A 21945-nucleotide genomic window follows, 5' to 3' on the forward strand; every position below is an offset into this window, starting at 1 on the left:
CGATCAGCTCTATCCTCACCTACTGTATCCTCACCCATTCCTTGTAGATTGTGAGCCCTCGCGGGCAGGGTCCTCTCTCCTCCTGTATCAGTTGTGACTTGTATTGTTTAATATTATTGTACTTGTTTTTATTATGTATACCCCTCCTCACATGTAAAGCGCCATAGAATAAATGGCGCTATAATAATAATAATAATAATAATAATAATAATAATAATAAAGGAGCCAACAATACCGTGCGGGCCATTTTTTGCATTTTTGGGGTTTTGTGTGAAATGATGTCCAATTTGCCTTTTTTTCTCTGTTTTTTTTCTCATTATCACAATACACACATCTTCAGGTCGAGAAATACTTCATGTTCTGGAACAATTTTAAGGGTGCCAACACTTTTGCCCATGACTGTGTGTGTGTGTATGTAATTTATAAATATATATATATATAAATTTTGAAAAATTAAAAGATTTCCTCACTAATGTAGTGATAAAAGCTTTGCCCTGTAAGAGAAGGAGACTGAAGTCGAGAGTCTCAGTCTCACCATTTGACATCCATGTGAGGCTTCCCGTTTCTGAGATGGGAGATACCATTATGTGGGGGCATCCTGGGAGAGTGCAGCATGTAAAGAACACAGGAGAATCGCTTTACTGCATGCTGAATTTAGTCCTATATCTGCCCAGATTAGATTGGTGCCTGTATAATGAGGAGCATCTGCAGAAGGAGGATATTCGCACTTGTACAGGTAAAGCCTACAGTCTTTTCTGGGTGGTCTAGCTGCTTCACCTTCTGTGCAGTATGAGATTCAGATTAACCCTTTACAGGCTGCTGTGTCAAACTATTTGCAGATTAACCGCTTTAAAAAAAAAAAAAAATTCAGCTGATTTACATCTCACTCATTCACTGCTGACTGAAATGCATTTATGAAATAAATCAGTTGAATCATTTACAAAATGAGAATGTTTTGGAGAATTTATGAAAAAAATTGGCTAATCGATTCTCCAATTGTATTCAATGGACAAAAAGACATCAGAAAACAGGTGAATTGAGGAGTTCACCCCATAAATTCTTTATATCTAAGCACAAGGCTTCATTTACCAGATACTTTATAGAACACCCCCCCCTCTCACAGTGTGTGTATTTCAAACTTCATCAGATTTTGAGGTCACTGAGAAAGCGACAATAAAAATGTGCCCTTTTAATACTGAGAGAAATCAAATGGTTTGCTAATGACAAATATTAGAGAAAAAGTTAATAATATGTCATCTCCGGTCACTTTTTGCGGTTTTCTCAATACGGATACGTCCTCTTTAAACTTTTGCAAACCTGTAATGTACGAATCTAGTTTTTTTTATTTTTAGCATCTTTTGTGCATCCAAGTTTGGACCTCGACCACTTTTTGACAAATGATTACACTTTGATGCAAAACTGCACGAAGACACCCAGTGTACAGTGTGGGACAATATTTTGACAGTATTTCAATCAAATCTGAGTAGCAGAGTAAATGTGAGTGTGGTGTATGCTTCGTGTGCATAGCGCGTTACCCCTCGCATAGCGCGTTACCCCTCACTACTGTACAATGGTATACAGAATACTTCAGCATGCAAATCACAAGAACAAGCTCCATACAAGTCCTCAGACAACAACCGATGTTGGGAGATTTCGTTTCTAAACCTTGTAAAAATGTGAATACGGTTTTGGACTATAATTCTGGTTGTAACTCAGGAACTGTACAGTAGAGAACCAGTACAGGACGATATATGTGTTCAGATATGCTGAAGCTGGAAATACATTGTATGGTCTTAAGACTGTAACTTCACATTAGTGTCCCTTTCCTATTGTTTGGCAGTAAGCAAGACCCCACAGGAACAAATGATGCAGTCAGCCAAAGACTACACACTTATAGGGGGCTGTGGTCAAAAGGAAATTCCAGGAAGAATGGGGAAATAGTGGCCCTCTTTATTGGCTAATCAAGGCCACAGATGAGTTGATTTGGGGCCAATAAGGCTTAAATCAGTAAAAAAAAAAAAGAAATAAATAATATTAACGTGTGTAGCCTGAGATCACTGCAGAACACACACAGACAAATTACTCCAAAATGCTGTAGAACTCGATATGAAATATAAACTCCAATTACACAAAGGAAACCGTTTTGCCAGTGTTAAGGCTACTAGCCTTTTAGGAAATTGCATATCTGTGATTTTCTTGTTTAATGCATTTTTGGAAAATCCATTTTGTTAGCTTTTTCTGTTCAATTACATCAGCTTTATTTTTTACAGGTCAAATATTGATGTATTAACATGTGAAAAATAAAACCTTTACATAGGTTGTCCGTCGTTTCTCACACGAATGTATTGGATACATTTAATATACCGTAAGAAACTCCTTACTGTTTGGATTGTCTCCAATGCCGTTGCTTTTGCCGTTCCAGTACCACAATAGCAGTGTTGCATCTCTTGATCCTGAGAGGATGTAACAGTCTCCTCCAATATAAGATTCAGATCGGGCCAAGCATGTTACCACATCCCAGTGCCCAAAAACCACCTGAGTCAGTTTGCCTGCAACGATAACAGTACATTTAGCCAATATGAAGAAGGAATGTTATGAAAATAAGCACACTGAATAAAACCAATTTAATCAATTATTGTACTTAATATCCTGACAACTGTAACTGGATCTCTTTTGAAAACTAAAATTTACATTATACTTCAACTAGAATAAAAATACCACAAGCAGTAAATTCTGAAAGACATTTTGTTTTTTTGTACTGAACGTGAGCTAAAACTTCAGAAGAGTCATCTGAGAAAAAAAAATTGTTGTTTTCCTTAGAAAAAAACAAACTTTTAATTGGATACTTGTTTACCTAGAAAATTAACAAGGTGAAGTAGGACTGCTTCCCCCAAAATGTGCCGAAAGTGTCTATTAGGGCTCATACTCATTTGCGAGAAAAACAGACAAGTGCAATCTGATAAAAAATTGGATTGCATTCTCATCAATGTTAATCTATGAGTCCCTGATCATCTGCGATTTCTTGCTCAGCTCAAATCGGATTGAAAAAAAAATTACAGAATGATGCGATTGTCCTCTTATGTCGGACGAAACTCGCCAATAAAAGTTAATAAGTGCGAGAAAAAAAAAATCACACAGCTCACGGGCCATGGAAGTGCCATCCGATTTTTAAGCACCCATCACCTAGAAAACCCAACATTTTATCAGCCAAGTACAGTAAAATCACAGTGTGACCTGACAGAACAGAATAGATAGCTAAAAATATGTGAGTGACATAATTTGTACAGTGCATGTGTAGCTTACTATACATGTATTTAATTAATACATCAATAAATTACAGAAAAAAGATGGAATGAGATCCCTAGAAATTTTGTTAACCAGCAGAGGGAAAGCAGACAGCTGGGGACAGATGTTTATAGCCTGGGAAGGGGGTAATAAACATGGAGCTAAAAAATGGAGCAGAGAAAAACGGCACCAAATCCCTTGATGCTGCCACTTAGTTACGCCACATAGGACAGTGCAAAAACATTGGTCAAAAGGGGAGCTCAGGCGCACACCAGAAAAAAGATGAACATATGTCCAAAATAAGAAAAGAAAGGTGGCACTCACAGTCCGTGTTAAACAGGATCCGCTGAAGCCCAGACAACGCAAATTGCTCATTGAATGTCCAGTTCATTCTCTTGCTGCAATATTTTAAGGATTTGAAATAAAGAATGTTTTACGCGGACAGTGAGTGCCACCTTTCTTTTCTTATTTTGGACATAAACATGGAGCTTCCCAAGGTATTAATATCAGCTCCTAGCTGTATACTAAGCAAGCCCTTACTGGTTATTAAAATGGGGGACCCCTCCCCCCTCCGAAAAAGTAAGCAGTTTCCCCCTATAATAACCAGCAAAGGCTAAGCAGACAGCTGCGGGCTGATATTGATAGGCTAGGAAGAGGCAATATTAACACCCTTGCAAACAAAAAAATATCCGCTCTCAGCCACCCCAGAAATGGTGTATCCATAAAATGTGCCAATTCTGGAACTTAGCCTACGCTCTTCCCACTTTCCTTGGTGCGGTGGAAAGTGGGGTAATTGGGTTGGGATTGATGTCAGCTTTGTAATGGCACCTGAAACCAAGCGCCTAGAGGATATTAATGGAGAGACATCTATAACGCACACTCATTACTAACCCTATAGTCATATTGTAAATAAAAAACCCCAGAATAAAATCCTTTTTTATTGAAATAAAGAAACCAACAACCATATCCCTCATCTGTCCAATGTGAAGATAATCCTCCGATGCACATGTCCCCTGTAAAATAATTTAAAAAAAGAAACAACCATATTCCTTTCCTATCTGACGAGAAAATAATCAATTTGTCTCTTGACGAGTCTAGCTCTGCTATATCTAGATGCCCTGCTAAAAGGTGGCATGATGCGGAAGAACTGTTTTCTCAAGGACACTCCTTGAGAAAGTAATTCTTGTGAAACGCACTTAAGGGTGGCTGAGGTGGTTTATAGTCTACAATATGGCTAAGCATCCTACCAAGACCCGAGGAATGAGTCAATATATCTTCAAGGAATTAATAAAAATACCAAAAGATTTCATTAGATCAATATCTACACAACACTAAAAACAAAGGCCATGCTAAATAGCATTGCCCAAACAGGATTTTTTTTCCATACAATTATATAAACTGAGGTTAGCAGAATGAGCTCAAAGCAAATACAGGGATGCAGAGCCTTCCTGGACACATGGGATGCAGTAAACAGAGTGGCAAGATACAGTCCTACCACCACACGCATCTATCCTTCTACAAAAAACATATCTACCGTATATACTCGAGTATAAGCCGAGATTTTCAGCCCAAATTTTTGGGCTGAAAGTGCCCCTCTCGGCTTATACTCGAGTCACGGTCGGCGGGTGAGGGGGAGAGGGCGCTGAGGCATACTTACCTGCTTCCGGGGCTCCTGGCGCTCCCCCTGCCCGTCCCACGGTCTCCGGGTGCCGCAGCTCTTCCTCTGTCAGCGGTCACGTGGGACCGCTCATTAGAGAAATGAATAGGCGGCTCCGCCCCTATGGGAGTGGATCCCATAGGGGCGGAGCCGCCTATTCATTTCTCTAATCAGCGGTAACGGTGACCGCTGACAGAGGAAGAGGCTGTGGCACCGAAGACCAGCTGTCCGGGGGAAGGAGCGGGACGCCGGGAGCAGGTAAGTATGTCATATTCACCTGTCCGCGTTCCACCCGCCGGGCGCCGCTCTGTCTTCCCGGCGTCTCTCTCTCCGCACTGACTGTGCAGGTCAGAGGGCGCGATGACACATATAGTGTGCGCGCCGCCCTCTGCCTGATCCGTCAGTGCGGAGAGACGCCGGGACGGGACGCTGAGGAGCTGCAAGCAAGAGAGGTGAGTATGTGGTTTATTATTTTTATTGCAGCAGCAGCCGCACAGCTTTCTATGGCACAGCTATGGGGCAATAATAAACGGTGCAGAGCACTATATGGCACAGCTATGGGGCAATAAGGAACGGTGCAGAGCACTATATGGCACAGCTATGGGGCAATAAGGAACGGTGCAGATCACTATCGCACAGCTATGGGGCAATTAGGAACGGCGCAGAGCACTATATCGCACAGCTATGGGGCAATAAGGAACGGTGCCGAGCACTATATGGCACAGCTATGGGGCAATAAGGAACGGTGCAGAGCACTATATGGCACAGCTATGGGGCAATTCTGAACGGTGCAGAGCACTATATGGCACAGCTATGGGGCAATAATGAACGGTGCAGAGCACTATATGGCACAGCTATGGGGCAATAATGAACGGTGCAGATCACTATATCGCACAGCTATGGGGCAATTAGGAACGGTGCAGATCACTATATCGCACAGCTATGGGGCAATAATGAACGGTGCCGAGCACTATATGGCACAGCTATGGGGCAATAAGGAACGGTGCAAAGCACTATATGGCACAGCTATGGGGCAATAAGGAATGGTGCAGAGCACTATATGGCACAGCTATGGGGCAATTCTGAACGGTGCAGAGCACTATATGACACAGCTATGGGGCAATAATGAACGGTGCAGAGCACTATATGGCACAGCTATGGGGCAATAATGAACGGTGCAGAGCACTATATGGCACAGCTATGGGGCAATTCTGAACGGTGCAGAGCACTATATGGCACAGCTATGGGGCAATTCTGAACGGTGCAGAGCACTATATGGCACAGCTATGGGGCAATTATGAACGGTGCAGAGCACTATATGGCACAGCTATGGGGCAATAATGAACAGTGCAGAGCGCTATATGGCACAGCTATGGGGCAATAATGAACGGTGCAGAGCACTATATGGCACAGCTTTATATGGCACAGCTTTCTATGGTACAGCTGTGGGGCAATAATGAATGGTGCAGAGCACTATATGGCACAGCTATGGGGCCATAATGAACGGTATGGAGCATCTATTTTTATTTTTGAAATTCACCGGTAGCTGCTGCATTTTCCACCCTAGGCTTATACTCGAGTCAATAAGTTTTCCCAGTTTTTTGTGGCAAAATTATGGGGGTCGGCTTATACTCGGGTCGGCTTATACTCGATTATATACGGTATATCACATACACATCACTGATCTAGCAACTGTGTGCAACCAAAGCCTATTATTCATAGAAACAAAGCATATGTATATATAGTAAAAAGTGTGACAATTGCCACTAAACACATAGACCTGATTGAAGTAAGAAAAAAAGGGCCAGATTATTATTAATTCCTTGAAGATATATTGACTCATTCATCGGTTCTTGGTAGGATATTTTATGATGAATCTTCTTCGTTACTATGAAATCTAATGTCCGGAGATTCTCATTTCCTATAATATGGCTAAGCGGTGGCTGTATTTTGTGACATATTTGGCCCTGTGTCTACAGGCAATTAGGCAGGATTGGTCATTTATGTATGGAAGCAATCTTTAAATGTGAACTGCTAGTTCGGTCTTGACTAGATTCAGTCTCCTCAATGCTTGATCTTACTCTTTTTGAACTCTTATTTTTATATTTTACTTTGTTTTCTTCTATATTTTTAAATATGTGCAATAAAAATTTTGGACATATTTTATGTGTGTGACGGTGGTTTGTGAATAATTCTGGTATTCATATGTAGGCATTAATATTGGAAGAATCCACTCCACTGATTGTTTCCAAGTATCGATGGGGAGACTGATACGAGTATGTCTCTAGCCAGTGATTGTTTCCAAGTATCGATGGGGAGACTGATATGAGTATGTCTCTAGCCAGTGATTGTTTCCAAGTATCGATGGGGAGACTGATATGAGTATGTCTCTAGCCAGTGATTGTTTCCAAGTATCGATGGGGAGACTGATAAAAGTGATAACTGATAAAAATTACCTTGAAAAAAATGAAAAATTGTTGCTACATTTTTAAACCTTCTAACATCCTAACAAAATAAATGGATATTTTTTACAAATGGTGATGCTGTAAAGCAGCCATGAGGGAAATGTTATTCATTAACTATTTTATATGTTATGACTATCTGGATTAAAGGAATAAGCAATCAAAGTTTGAAAAATGCAAACTGAAATAATTTTTTGTCAAATTTCTGATATTTTTATAAAAAAAATTTGACCATTAAAGTACAATGTGTCACGAAAAAAAAAAAAAAAATCACTGGGATATGTTGAAAGATTCTAGAGTTATTACCACAAATGACCACAGTTTCAATCCTCTAAATAAACTTACAAAAAAAAAAAAAAAGTAAAAGACATGAAAATGTAATTACCCACTAATCTACCCGAAGATTTCATCCATTTTAAGTTAATGCTTAACCCCTTTCTGACCTTGGACGGGATAGTACGTCCGAGGTCAGATCCCCTGCTTTGATGTGGGCTCCAGCGGTGAGCCCACATCAAAACCGCGACATGTCAGCTGTTTTGAACAGCTGACATGTGCGTGCAATAGCAGCGAGTGGAATCGCGATCAACCTGCCGCTATTAACTAGTTAAATGCCGCTGTCAAACGCTGAAATTTAACTACCGCTTGTGGCCGCAAATGTGTGCATCACCGACCCCGTCACATGATCGGGGTCAGCGATACGTCAGGATAGTAACCATAGAGGTCCTTGAGACCTCTATGGTTACTGATGCCGGTTTCCTGTGAGCGCCACCCTGTGGTCGGCGCACATAGCAAGCCTGTAATTAAGCTACATAGGAGCGATCTGATGATCGCTACTATGTAGCAGAGCCGATCAGGCTACGCCAGCTTCTAGCCTCCCATGGAGGCTATTGATGCATGGTAAAAGTAAAAAAAAATGTTTATAAAAAAATGAAATAAATAAAAAAATATATAAAAAGTTTAAATCACCTCCCTTTCGCCCCATTCAAAATAAAATCAAATATACCCATATTTGGTATCGCCGCATTCAGAATCGCCCAATCTATCAATAAAAAAAAGGATTAACCTGATCGCTAAACGGCGTAGCGAGAAAAAAATTGAAACACTAAAATTACGCTTTTTTGGTTGCTGCGACATTGCGTTAAAATGCAATAATGGTTGATCAAAAGAACGTATCTGCACCAAAATGGTATCACTAAAAACGTCAGCTCGGCATGCAAAAAATAAGCCCTCAACCGACCCCAGATCACGAAAAATGGAGACGCTACGGGTATCGGAAAATGGCGCAATTTTTTTTTATTATTTTTAGCAAAGTTTGGAATTTTTTTCCACCACTTAGATAAAAAAAAGGACCTAAACATGTTAGGTGTCTATGAACTCGTACTGACCTGGAGAATCATAATATCAGATCAGTTTTAGCATTTAGTGAACCTAGCAAAAAAGCCAAACAAAAAACAAGTGTGGGATTGCACTTTTTTTTGCAATTTCACCGCACTAGGAATTTTTTTCCCAATTTCTGGTATACGTTATGGTAAAACCAATGATGTTGTTCAAAAGTACAACTAATCCCGCAAGAAATAAGCCCTCACATGGCCATATTGACAGAAAAATAAAAAAGTTATGGCTCTGGGAAGGAGGGGAGTCAAAAACGAACACGGAAAATCCCAAGGTCATGAAGGGGTTAAAACATACAACTCTACCCTTCACCGCTCCAAACAAACCTATTTTAACACCCTCATCACCTCCCTGTCCAATAACCCTAAACGTCTGACACTTTCCAGTCGCTACTCAACCCAAGAGTGCAGGCCCCAACCATAGATCTCCGCGCTGACGATCCGGCCAATTACTTCAAAGAAAAAATTGACCACATCCGACAGGAAATTATCTCCCAATCTCTTCATACCAGGCACTGTTCTCCCTCCCCCACTGCATCTAGTTCACTCTCTGACTTTGAACCAGTTACAGAAGAAGTAGTCGGGCTCCTTGCATCTTCTCGCCCGACCACTTGCACCAGTGATCCCATTCCGTCACATCTCCTACAGTCCCTTTCCCCAGCTGTCACCTCTCTAACAAAAATATTCAACCTTTCTCTCTCTTCCGGTATATTTCCCTCTTCATTTAAGCATGCCATCATACATCCACTACTTAAAAACCCATCCCTTGATCAAAACTGTGCCGCTAATTATAGACCTGTCTCTAATCTTCCTTTCATCTCTAAACTCCTCGAACGCCTGGTCCACAGCGGTCTTATCGTCTCTCTCTCTCAGATAACTCTCTTCTTGACCCTCTTCAATCTGGTTTCCGCTCTTTACACTCTGCTGAAACTGCCCTCACTAAAGTCTCTAATGACCTACTAACCGCTAAATCTAATGGTCAATGCTCCCTGCTAATTCTCTTCGATCTCTCCGCAGCATTCAACACTGTGGACCATCAGCTCCTCCTCACTATTCTCTGCTCCATCGGCCTCAAGGACACCGTTCTCGCCTGGTTCTCCTCCTATCTCTCTCATCGCTCCTTCACTGTATCTTTTGCTGGTTCCTCCTCCTCTCACCTTCCCCTTAGGCCGGCGTCACACTCAGCGTAAGACAATACGGTCCGTTTTTTACGGCCGTAATACGCAGAAAAGTCCCCAAAATAGTGATCCGTATGTCCTCCGTAGGCAGGGTGTGTCAGCGTATTTTGCGCATGGCATCCTCCGTATGTAATCCGTATGGCATCCGTATTGCGATATTTTCTCGCAGGCTTGCAAAACCGACATCTAATGGATTTATGTGCTCAAATGTTCGTTAAAACATATATACAGTATATATATATATATATATATATATATATATATATATATATGTCATTGAGACACACATATATATATATATTCTGTATTTAATTCAGCGCGATATATGTGAAAAGCCGGTAATTCAATTGCCGGCTTTTCATTTCTCCTTCCCAAACCCGACAGGATATGAGACATGGTTTACATACAGTAAACCATCTCATATCCCTTTTTTTTTTTTTTTGCATATTCCACATTACTAATGTAAGTAGTGTGTATGTGCAAAATTTGGGCGCTGTAGCTTGTAAAATAAAGGGTTAAATGGCGGAAAAAATTGGCGTGGGCTCCCACGCAATTTTCTCCGCCAGAGTGGTAAAGCCAGTGACTGAGGGCAGATATTAATAGCCTAGAGAGGGTCCATGGTTATTGGCCCCCCCTGGCTACAAACATCTGCCTCCAGCCACCTCAGAAAAGGAACATCTGGAAGATGCGCCTATTCTGGCACTTGGCCACTCTCTTCCCACTCCCGTGTAGCCGTGGGATATGGGGTAATGAAGGGTTAATGTCACCTTGCTATTGTAAGGTGACATTAAGCCAGATTAATAATGGAGAGGCGTCAATTATGACACCTATCCATTATTAATCCAATAGTATGAAATGGTTAATAAAACATTACGCTCATACGTCCGTAAAACTCGCTAGTGTGAGGCCGGCCTAACTGTTGGGGTTCCTCAAGGATCAGTCCTAGGTCCCCTCCTCTTCTCATTGTATACTGCCCCTATTGGACAAACAATCAGTAGATTTGGGTTCCAGTACCATCTCTATGCTGATGACACCAAATTATACACCACTTCTCCTGATCTCACGCCTGCTTTTTTAGAAAACACCAGTAATTGTCTTACCGCTGTCTCTAACATCATGTCCTCCCTCTATCTGAAACTGAACCTGTCAAAAACTGAACTCCTCGTGTTTTCTTCCTCTACTAACCTACCTTTGCCAGACATTGCCATCTCCGTGTGTGGTTACACCATTACTCCCAAGCAACATGCCCGCTGCCTTGGGGTCATACTTGATTCCGAGCTTTCCTTCACCCCCCACATCCGATCATTGGCTCGCTCTTCTTATCTGCATCTCAAAAACATTTCTAGAATTTTCTTACCTTCGACTCTGCAAAAACTCTTACTGTTTCACTCATTCATTGTCGTCTGGACTATTGTAACACTCTCTTAAACGGCCTCCCTCTTACTAAACTCTCCCTGCTCCAATCTGTACTGAATGCTGCTGCCAAGATTATATCCCCTCACCAACCGTTACACCGATGCCTCCACCCTTTGCCAGTCATTACACTGGTTACCCATCCACTCCAGAATCCAGTACAAAACTATTACTCTCATTCACAAAGCGCTCCATGGCTCAGCACCACCCTACATCTCCTCCCTGGTCTCAGCCTACCACCCTACCCGTGCCCTCCGCTCCGCTAATGACCTCAGGTTAGCATCCTCAATAATCAGAACCTCCCACTCCAGTCTCCAAGACTTTTCACGTGCTTCGCCAATTTTTTGGAATGCACTACCGAGGATAATACGATTAATCTACATTCCCCACAGTTTTAAGCGTGCCCTAAAAACGCACTTGTTCAGACTGGCCTACCGCCTCAACGCATTAACCTAACAATCCCTGTGTGGCCCATTCATATAAGTTAAACCAAAATCAGGTTCCTTGCATCATGTTCTCAAACAATTTGTGTAGTTAATAGCCCTCTGTGCTGTACTGCTACATACTTAGGCTGTTAACTGGATCATGCAGCTTTACATGAACATTCAATCCTTACACTATGGTTGGTCCGAACAACAAAAGCAATTGTTACAACCCACATCTCGTGTCTCCCTTTTTCCTCATAGATTGTCAGCTTGCGAGCAGGGCCCTCACTCCTCTTGGTATCTGTTTTGAACTGTGATTTTTGTTATGCTGTAATGTCTATTGTCTGTACAAATCCCCTCTATAATTTGATAAGCGCTGCGGAATATGTTGGCGCTATATAAATAAAATTATTATATTATTATTACCCCACTGTTTTACCTCACTGAAAATAAAGAGACATTAAAAAAAAAAAAAAGATGTAGTCACTTCCCAACTATCTCTACTGAACCAGGTTGTAATCATGTGATGGCGGTGACAATAGCTGTGGTAAGTCACCGCAGTGCCACCACCTGATGACATCTTGTTCCAGGAGGGGTGACAGATGCTGTGGCAGGAGTCAGTGCAGCCCCTAACCTCCTGTGACATCCCCATTGAGACTCCACTCAAAAAGAAAAATCAAAGGAAGTAACAAAAACAGAAAAGAAATAGCAGAATAGAGAGAAGTGTAGGGCACTTAATAATAAAGCAAATTATAAAAATGGTTAGAGTTTAAAGGTAGGAATTTATAAAGGGCTTTATAGGTATCGGATCACCCCTTAAATCTGAGCAGATTTTCTTTTTTTTTTAATGTGCAGTCCCCTTTAAAATTGAGCTTGTTAGGACACTAAAATACTAGCTGCTGAAATGGAGTACTTCCGTTTTTGGAATCATAGTAAAGTAACATTTATTTGCGACATTTTACTAAACTATAAATATTTTCTTATAATAGCCATACAAGAGGGAAAAGGGTTAAAGCAGCACCAGTATATTAGTGCCCTATGGCCAGGATCGGGGAGACTGATCACATGTAACCCTGAGGAATAGCTCCAAAAAACAGGGCAGCACTAGATTCCGAAGCACATTAGGACTTAATAGACCATATTGTGATTGACAGATTTTTTTTGGTAGACAATTTTAATAATTTTTATTTTTATAGTGCCAACAAATTCTGTAGCACTTCACAAATCAGAGATTAAAAATAAGGGTAAACTACTAGATTAGAAAAAAAAATGCAAAAAGAAATGTTAAACATAAAATATATAAAGGTAAACAAGTAAAACATTTGCTTATAATGAATGTGCCTTAGCTATTAGCCCGGATTGTATTTTGTATTAAGAGGTGTCCCTGATAAAAGAACAGAAATATTGCATTAGCTCAAACAACAGTATTTCCCTTTTTTGACAGAACACATTTTCTAGTTATTCAATTTTATTTGACAGCCCTGTTGCAAATAAAAAGAAATAAAGGAGAAAAAGAAAAACAGACCCAGGCCCTTAGCACTGCTGGATGTAAAAGGCCGTCTGAAAATAATTCCCACTGCCAGAAGAGGGTTTATGATGCCTTTTCTGTATTGGTTCTACTTAGAAAAAAAATGATTTACGCCACAAGAATTTCCTGTTACAAGAATAAAAACAAAACAAGGAATGCTAAAAAAGAAAAGGGCCCCTTTATTCAGAAGTGATAGAATATAATTGAATAGAACACTTATTGTGCTGCTATACATTACATGGGTTGTGCACGTGTTTGCCCTGCTGCTCGGGCTCAAACTGCAAAAAAGCAAAGGTATTTTCCCAATCTAAGTGATCTCGGAGGATGCAAGCACGTCTGTCACAGGATGACTAAAATGTGTATGGCTCCAAGTAAACTGGATAGAAGACAAAAAAAAACTCGGGGAATTTTAAAAGAACTGGAGCCATTAAACAGTCAGAAACACACGGTAGAGTTTCTTCTCTAACAGCTTTCACAGACGTGTTAATCCCATGTCCCACATGTCAAGAGGAATACTGTGAAATCCTTCAAATGTACATGTGCAAGACAAAAAAAAAAGTGCATTTAGTAAGTTAAGTAGCATACGCCTCAATAATGTGTAATTTACAGGGAAGTACAAAAATATGCTGCAAAATGGGTTAGGAAGAGTGTCAAAAATCCAAAGATGACACGTGGTAAACTTTCCACTAGTACAACCACCCACCCCCCTGTGAAATCCTAAATTAATAATCTATTCCTTGTTTTTATTAAGCAGTAAAATAAGAAAGATATGCGGAAATGTGCTATACTAGATCATAGACCGCGAGATGGCTAGATAAGCAGATAGATATACAGACATGAACACAGTACACAGATAACAACACGCACACATTTATGGCACCATTTATTCTCAATCGCTGAGTATAGGAAAAAAAAAAAAAATCTAAATAAAAACATGACCATCAATTATATTACATAGCCTTTAAATGCATATATATATATATTTTCAGTGTCTGTAAATATCACACACAGTGAATATATAAAGTCATTCCCTCAAGCATAGACACAATGAGAACACTAGAACGTACCTGTGTCAGTGGAGTACACGCGGAAACTTTTGTCCCAGAAGCCACACACTATAATGAAGCGATTGTCGGCTATGATCACAAAGCACTGAGAATGGACCTGGATGCTTTGGTCTAGGAGGTCTGATATTTGCCGTCTGTGCATTCCGGTGTTGTTGGCTGCAGGAATACAGAAAACACATCGTCACCCGTTATTATCGCTGCTTACCATTTTTCTTTCCACTCTACTTTTCTTCTCCATAGACTGTGAATTGGCAAAGCAGAAAAGAAAACTAATCTCCAACACTTGACCAGCTAACAGACAGAATCAAACAGTTCATCCAGTGACTTCAGCCTCTTTAGCTATAACAGCCCAGCACCAGATATCGGCCCTAATTACGCTGATAACGAGTGAGTTATTTGCTTGGCTTGTCTTGTAACTACATGATCGGGGCCTTGCTAAACGGAGCTGCAGCACATTACTAATAAATATGCAGCAGGAAGAGGAGAGAAACGGCTCCAATGAAAGTCAGAAAATGTAACAGAAGACGCTTCTAATCCTTCCTCTACATTCCATTCCATTCGCCTTCCAAACCAACTATCGGTAATAAAACACTCTCCGAAAAACTGCTACTTTTACTTGGCCGAGGTTTGCCGACATGTCTCTCACGAGCAATCTTTGGATGGCTTAAATTTATTGCTAAACCATGTGCAAAAACAAGCAAAACAGGAAGAAAACGATAAAGCCGAGCTTTAGCTGACCAAGTACCTTCTTATTTTCCTAAGCAATGTTTAAAATTGAAGCATGGGGCTTGTAAACGACCTCTGGATGGAGAGTCTGGTGATCGAGAAATGATTTTTTTAGTAACACTATAGAGGTTTCCACCAGACGAAAGCACAGTCAAATAAACTATTGTATCCAGTTTAGATTGGCATATAGTAAATACACTTTGGAATACTTGAGGACCTGATTTTCTGTTCACCTCTGCCTTACAAAATTTACTAAATTAATAAGAAATCACCAGATATGCTAATGGTACTTTTCATTTAACTCTTTTCTCATATAGAAATGTAATGCATTCATCTTTTAAGACTACGCCTAGGTAAACACATTCCAGGCCAAGTTTATTTGTTAATTATGATTGTCAATAGGCTCTGATAGCAGTTTATCTCTGAGAGAAAACAAAAAAGAAGCAGCTCGATTCCCCATTATCTGACATTGGGGCACAGTCAGTATGCCATCGTCAGTCAGATCGTCAACAAAAATCGAATGAATACAGGTATTTAAAAAAAGAAACTGTGACAACAATAATGGAAAGAATACAGTACCCAGCTATACTAATTTAGTAAACAATTCTTTCTCAAAAGGGTGAAAACATGCAGTTTACAATCATGTTTCCAGCACATCTCCTCCACTGGAAAGGTGAAACTTGCTGATGGGTGAAGGTCAGACCGCTGGATCCTGCCCCAATCAGCAGAATGGAGAAGTTTTATCCCGGATAGAATGGAGCAGCAATAGGGCAGCAGAACACGGCTCTCAGCTTCTCCAGCAGCCCCATACATAATCCCAATCGGTGCAGGGACACCAACTGATAAGCATGTTTTGACCTATTCTACCGATAAGTGATGACTTGTTTTCACTGGACAACCCCTTTAAGTTTACAGAAAAAGTATGATAATTTCATTCTGAGGAAAGACCCACTTATTATTTATGTTCAACAAAGACATGTATCAGCTAATATTTTACTGTAAATGTTAAGTCCAAATAATTAAAGAAGCACTCCCACTCACCTTTCATTCATTAAATATTCATTCAGTGGGTACGGAAAGTATTCAGACCCCTTTAAATTTTTCACTCTGGTTCATTGCGGACATTTGGTAAATTACAAAAATTTCATTTTTTCTCATTAATGTACACTCTGCACCCCACCTTGACTGAAAAAATCCCCCAGAAATGTAGAAATTTTTGCAAATTTATTAAAATCATCATAAGTATTCAGACCCTTTGCTCAGTATTTAGGAGAAGCATCCTTTTGAGCTAGTACAGCCATGAGTCTTCTTGGGAATGATGCAACAAGTTTTTCACACCTAGATTTTGGGATCCTCTGCCATTCTTCCTTGCAGATCCTCTTCAGTTCTGTTCTGGTTGGATGGATGGTTAACGTTTGTGGACAGCCATTTTCAGGTCTCTCCGGAGATGCTCAATTGGGTTTAGGTCAGGGCCCTGGATGGGCCAGTCAAGAATGGTCACAGTTGTTCTGAAGCCACTCCTTTGTTATTTTAGCTGTGTGCTTAGGGTCATTGTCTTGTTGGAAGGTGAACATTTGGCCAAGTCTGAGGTCCAGAGCACTCTGGAAAAGGTTTTCATCCAGGATATCTCTGTACTTGGCCACATTCATGGTTTCTTCAATGACAACCAGTCATCCTGTCCCTGCAGCTGAAAAAACCCCCACAGCATGATGCTGCCACCACCATGTTTCACTGTTGGGATTGTATTCGGATGGTGATAAGCAGTGCCTGGTTTTCTCCACACATACCGCTTAGAATTATCTAAAAAGTCTATCTTCGTCTCTTCAGACCAGAAAATCTTATTTTCATAGTCTGGGAGTCCATCATGTGTTTTTTCAGCAAACTCGATGCGGTCTTTCATATGTGTTGCACTGAGGAGAAGCTTCCGTCAGACCACTCTGCCATAAAGACCTGACTGGTGGAGGGCTGCAGTGATCGTTGACTTTGTGGAACTTTCTCCCATCTCCCTACTGCATCTCTGGAGCTCAGCCACAGTGATCTTGGGGTTCTTCACCTGTCTCATGATTGTTCAGTTTGGCTGGACAGCCAGGTCTAGGAAGACTTCTGGTGGTCCCAAACTTCTTCCATTTAAGGATTATGGAGGTCACTGTGCTCTTAGGAACCTTGAGTACTGCAGAAATTCTTTTGTAACCTTGGCCAGTTCTGTGCCTTGCCACAATTCTGTCTCTGAGCTCCTTGGCCAGTTCCTTTGACCTCATGATTCTCATTTGGTCTGACATGCACTGTGAGGTCTTATATAGACAGGTTTATGCTTTTCCAATTAAGTCCTATTAGTTTAATTAAACACAGCTGGCCTCCAAAGGAGTAGAACAATCTCAAGGAGGATCACAAGGAAATGGACAGCATGTGACTTAAATATTAGTGTCTGAGCAAAGGGTCTGAATTCTTATCATCATGTGATATTTCAGTTTTTCTTTTTAAATAAATTTGCAAAAAATTCTACATTTCGTTTTTTTTTTTTTTTTTTTTTTTAGTCAAGATGGGGTGCAGAGTGTACATTAATGAGAAAAAAATGAACTTTTCTGAATTTACCAAATGGCTGCAATGAAACAAAGAGTGAAAAATTTAAAGGGGTCGGAATACTTTCCGTACCTACTGTATATGGTCATGTAATGTAGTGTGAGTGTGTTAATATTCTCATGTACTACTGCTCTCTGGTGTCAAGCACTGCTCTTCTCTGCTCCTCAGTGACGTCAACACAAGTGTGACTAGCCGACTCGACTTTGCTCTATGCATAAGCTGAAACTCTCTTTTACACTGAGCCTCGTTCAGACGGTCCGTCTGTAGAGCATGACATCACTGACAAAAAAGAACGACGGACACCGGAGAGAGCAGCGGTAGGCGAGTATATTAACCCCTTTCAGACCTCGGACGGGATAGTACGTCCGAGGTCAGAACTCCCGCTTTGATGCGGGCTCCGGTGCTGAGCCCGCATTAAAGCCGATACATGTCAGCTGTTTTGAACAGCTGACATGTGCCCGCAATAGCGACGGGTGGAATCGCGATCCACCCGCCGCTATTAACTAGTTAAATGCCGCTGTCAAATGCTGACAGCGGCATTTAACCGGCACTTCTGGCCATCGGAAGCACATCGCCGACCCACTTCACATGATCGAGGGTCAGCGATGTGTCTGCATAGTAACCATAAAGGTCCTTGAGACCTCTATGGTTACTGATGCCGGTTTGCTGTGAGCGCCACCCTGTGGTCGGCGCTCATCGCAAGCCTGCAATTCAGCTATATAGCAGCAATATGATGATCGCTGCTATGTAGCTGAGCCGATCGAGTTGTGCCAGCTTCTAGCCTCCAATGGAGGCTATTGAAGCGTGACAAAAGTAAAAAAAAAGTTAAAAAAAATGTGAAAAAAATAAATAAAATATAAAAGTTTAAATCACCCCCCTTTTGCCCCATTCAAAATAAAACAATAAAAAAATAAATAAATCAAACCTACACATATTTAGTATTGCCAAGTTCAGAATCGCCCAATCTATTGATAAAAAAAAGCATTAACCTGATCGCTAAACAGCGTAGCGAGAAAAAAATTTGAAACGCCAGAATTACGTTTTATTTTTCACTACTTAAAAGAGAACCTAGACATGTTTGGTGTCTATGAACGGGTAATGACCTGGAGAATCATAAAAACAGGTCAGTTTTAGCATTTAGTGAACCTAGTAAAAAAGCCAAAAAAACAATTGTGGGATTGCACTTTTTCTGCAATTTCACCGTACTTGGAATTTTTTTTCCTGTTTTCCAGTACACGACATGGTAAAACCAATTATGTCGTTCAAAAGTACAACTCGTTTCGCAAAAAATAAGCCCTCACTTGGCCATATTGATGGAAAAATAAAAAATTTATGGCTCTGGGAAGGAGGGGAGCGAAAAACGAACACGGAAAATCCCAAGGTCACGAAGGGGTTAATACTCACACACTATGTTACATGCACATACACAAACATTTTATGAATAAAAAAAAGTTAGTGGGAGTGCTTCTTTAAATCAGGCTACTCCACCAAAACTCTAGTAAATATGGTACATATGGTACAAGAAGCAATTAAATTCCCATTGCAGAGAACCTATCAAGGTCATGACTGTGTTTTCAATGCAAATTTAAGCATGTTAAATTAAAGCTCAAATGTCCTTAAAGGGGTTGTCCAGTTTCATACATTAACCCATAGTCTCAGTGAGGTATAAAATAAACTGTTCTTTTACTGACCCTACTAAGGTCCAGTGCTGCGTCTTACCGATGCTCTGGTATTTATTGATCAGCTGTAGAGGCGACATCATATCAACACTGCTGCAGCCTAACCATGAGCTCAGCAGCACGTGCTCTCTGCAGAAGCCCTGTGGCCTCTCTAGACATGTCTATTTTCAGTAAATGATTGTATTCCCTTTGAAATAACATTTTATAAATATATTGAAGAAATTTGACTTGGGTCGTCATATATAAATTGACAAATGGGTGATAATAATAGGGGTGGAGGCAACCTACACAATCTAACACTGTAAAATGAGTGCTGGCGGTTCCAGGCTGTATAAGGACACCGTGAGAACAGGAATGTATTTACTAATTTCTAAGAGAGTTAACAAAGGAATGTCACAATGTGGCTTTATAAGAAAAAATGTATTTAAGCAGACAAGTCAAGTTTAGTGACGAGTCCTCAAAGGATACAGAATCTACTAAAAAAATATAATAAAATGCAACGCTACTATACATAATCTTCCATAATACACAACCCTATTTTGTTTCATGTGCTGCACCCTTAAAATCCTTGCAATGTAAAAACATCTTGCTGAAATAACTTTCAGGTTGACATTATTAGCAGTGGTTTTGAAGCCTTGCGAATAATAAGGACTGTTGTGCTTCTTTACGAGGCAATAACGTGTTCCTCTTGTGGGTAAACAAGTCGGTATTGTAGTTTATTCCAGCCGGGATCTGGATTACAGCTCTGAAAATCTGAGCGACAGCATTATGACTGCCTTACCATACAGGTTGTTGTGTTTGCTTTCTAAGGTTTCAGAAACTATCATTTGTAAACCGCTATAATCACACACAAACTATTGTAAAAGAGAAATGATAATTTCTGCCTCTACCTCAATAAAAAAAAAAAAAGGAAAAAGTCAGTCTTAACCCATTTTCCATTAAAGTTTTGTATTGTATTGATAGTAAAAAGTCATCTTTAAGTAGGCTTCTTGCCATACTATATTGTAAAATGGCTTGAAACCTTCAAATAGTTGAACACTTCTAATAAGCAGGAGAAAATAAATCCAAATGTTTCTTTCTGCTCCTGGTTTTGGTAACCTTCTGGAGGAGGCCATGGACAATGCAAAAATGTGATAAAGCCTACTACTCATCGTCTAAGGATAGATGGCCCAGGAGCTCATGGTGATGTTCTTTGATGATTGTATGTTACCAGTGTGAATTTTACTATAAAAGATAACAGATAAAGGTTTGGCAACGTAAACTGTTTTGTGTGTGTCCTCTCAGCAGTGCACAAAAGAGCACATTAAAAAATAAAAACTATTGTTCCTTCTCTGCTCAGCCTTTTGCATGATCAGATAAACTGGCTATAATGAACGGTGATGAATGATAGCGAGAAGTGACCAGCGAACAATCTCGGATAAGGTGTTATTCGGGCACGCTCGGGTGCTATCCGAGTGTCTTCGGAGCGGCGTACTTGAATGATATGTTTAAGTCCCTGCATCTGCACGTTTCCCGGCTGTTAGCCGCAACACATCCAGGGATTGTCTAACAAACAGGCAATCCCTGCGTATATTGTGAGTAAGACCGCAAGACATGTAGCCGCGGGGACTCAAACATATTATTCAAGCACACCGTGCCGAAGACAGCTTGAGCTTGTTCGCTCATCACTAATAGCGCGTAGCTCGGCATAAGTTTAATAACATTTACATGGTGCTATTATAATTTGTAAGAAAACCTTTACATTATTGTTGAGAAAACAACCTTGTTACACAGGTGGGATGTGTGGTTCACAATCTAATATTTTTATGCATACATAAGATTTTGGATGATTGTTGTTCTGTGTAAACGGCTCTTACCTGTGATTCACTTTCACTAGATTTCATCAGTTTACGTTTACATAACAAAATGCAAATAAACGGTAAATACCGTATATACTCGTGTATAAGCCGAGTGTTTCTGCACAATTTCTTGTGCTGAAAACGCCCCCCCTCGGCTTATACACGAGTCATTGTCCCAGAAAATCGGTGGGGGAGAGGGAGCGGCGGGTCACAGAGGCATGAGCCGGCGGCTGCAACTGTGCCCGCTGCTAAAGAGCAATAAATAGTCACTGCACTGGAAGTGAATATTCATTTCTCTTATAGCGAGCAGTTACAGCCACAGGCGTCGACTTCCAGCACACATCCTACATACCTTCCCTGCACGCCCTCGCTGCAGCTCGATCCGGCCGGCACCAGCAGCTCTTCCGGCCGAGCGATCACATGTCCCCCACTCACTAAGGTAATGAATAGTGATGAGCGAATATACTCATTACTCGAGATTTCTCGAGCACGCTCGCGTGTCCTCCGAGTATTTTTTAGTGCTCGGAGATTTAGTTTTCCTCACCTGAGCTGAAAGATTTACATCTCTTAGCCAGCTTGATTATATCTGGGGATTCCCTAGCAACCCCCACATGTACTTATGATGGCTAACAGATGTAAATCATTCAGCTGCGGCGATGAAAACTAAATCTCCGAGCACTAAAAAATACTTGGAGGTCACCCAAGCGTGCTCGGGA

The 21945-nt window shown here is 40.8% G+C and overlaps 1 protein-coding gene across 1 annotated transcript in view; it reads right to left on the reverse strand.

The window, feature by feature from the left end:
- The window catches only part of LRBA (LPS responsive beige-like anchor protein), a 749089-nt gene that overhangs the window by 48426 nt on the left and 678718 nt on the right, over nt 1-21945 (reverse strand). Inside the window, exons 51-52 of the mRNA XM_077279308.1 lie at nt 14407-14562; nt 2382-2549 (exon numbers count right to left, since the gene is read on the reverse strand). Of these exons, the coding sequence (XP_077135423.1) occupies nt 2382-2549; nt 14407-14562 (324 nt within the window). The remainder of the gene's footprint in view (nt 1-2381; nt 2550-14406; nt 14563-21945) is intronic.

This window comes from Ranitomeya variabilis, chromosome 1, assembly GCF_051348905.1.
Source record: "Ranitomeya variabilis isolate aRanVar5 chromosome 1, aRanVar5.hap1, whole genome shotgun sequence".
Lineage (NCBI taxonomy): Eukaryota > Metazoa > Chordata > Amphibia > Anura > Dendrobatidae > Ranitomeya > Ranitomeya variabilis.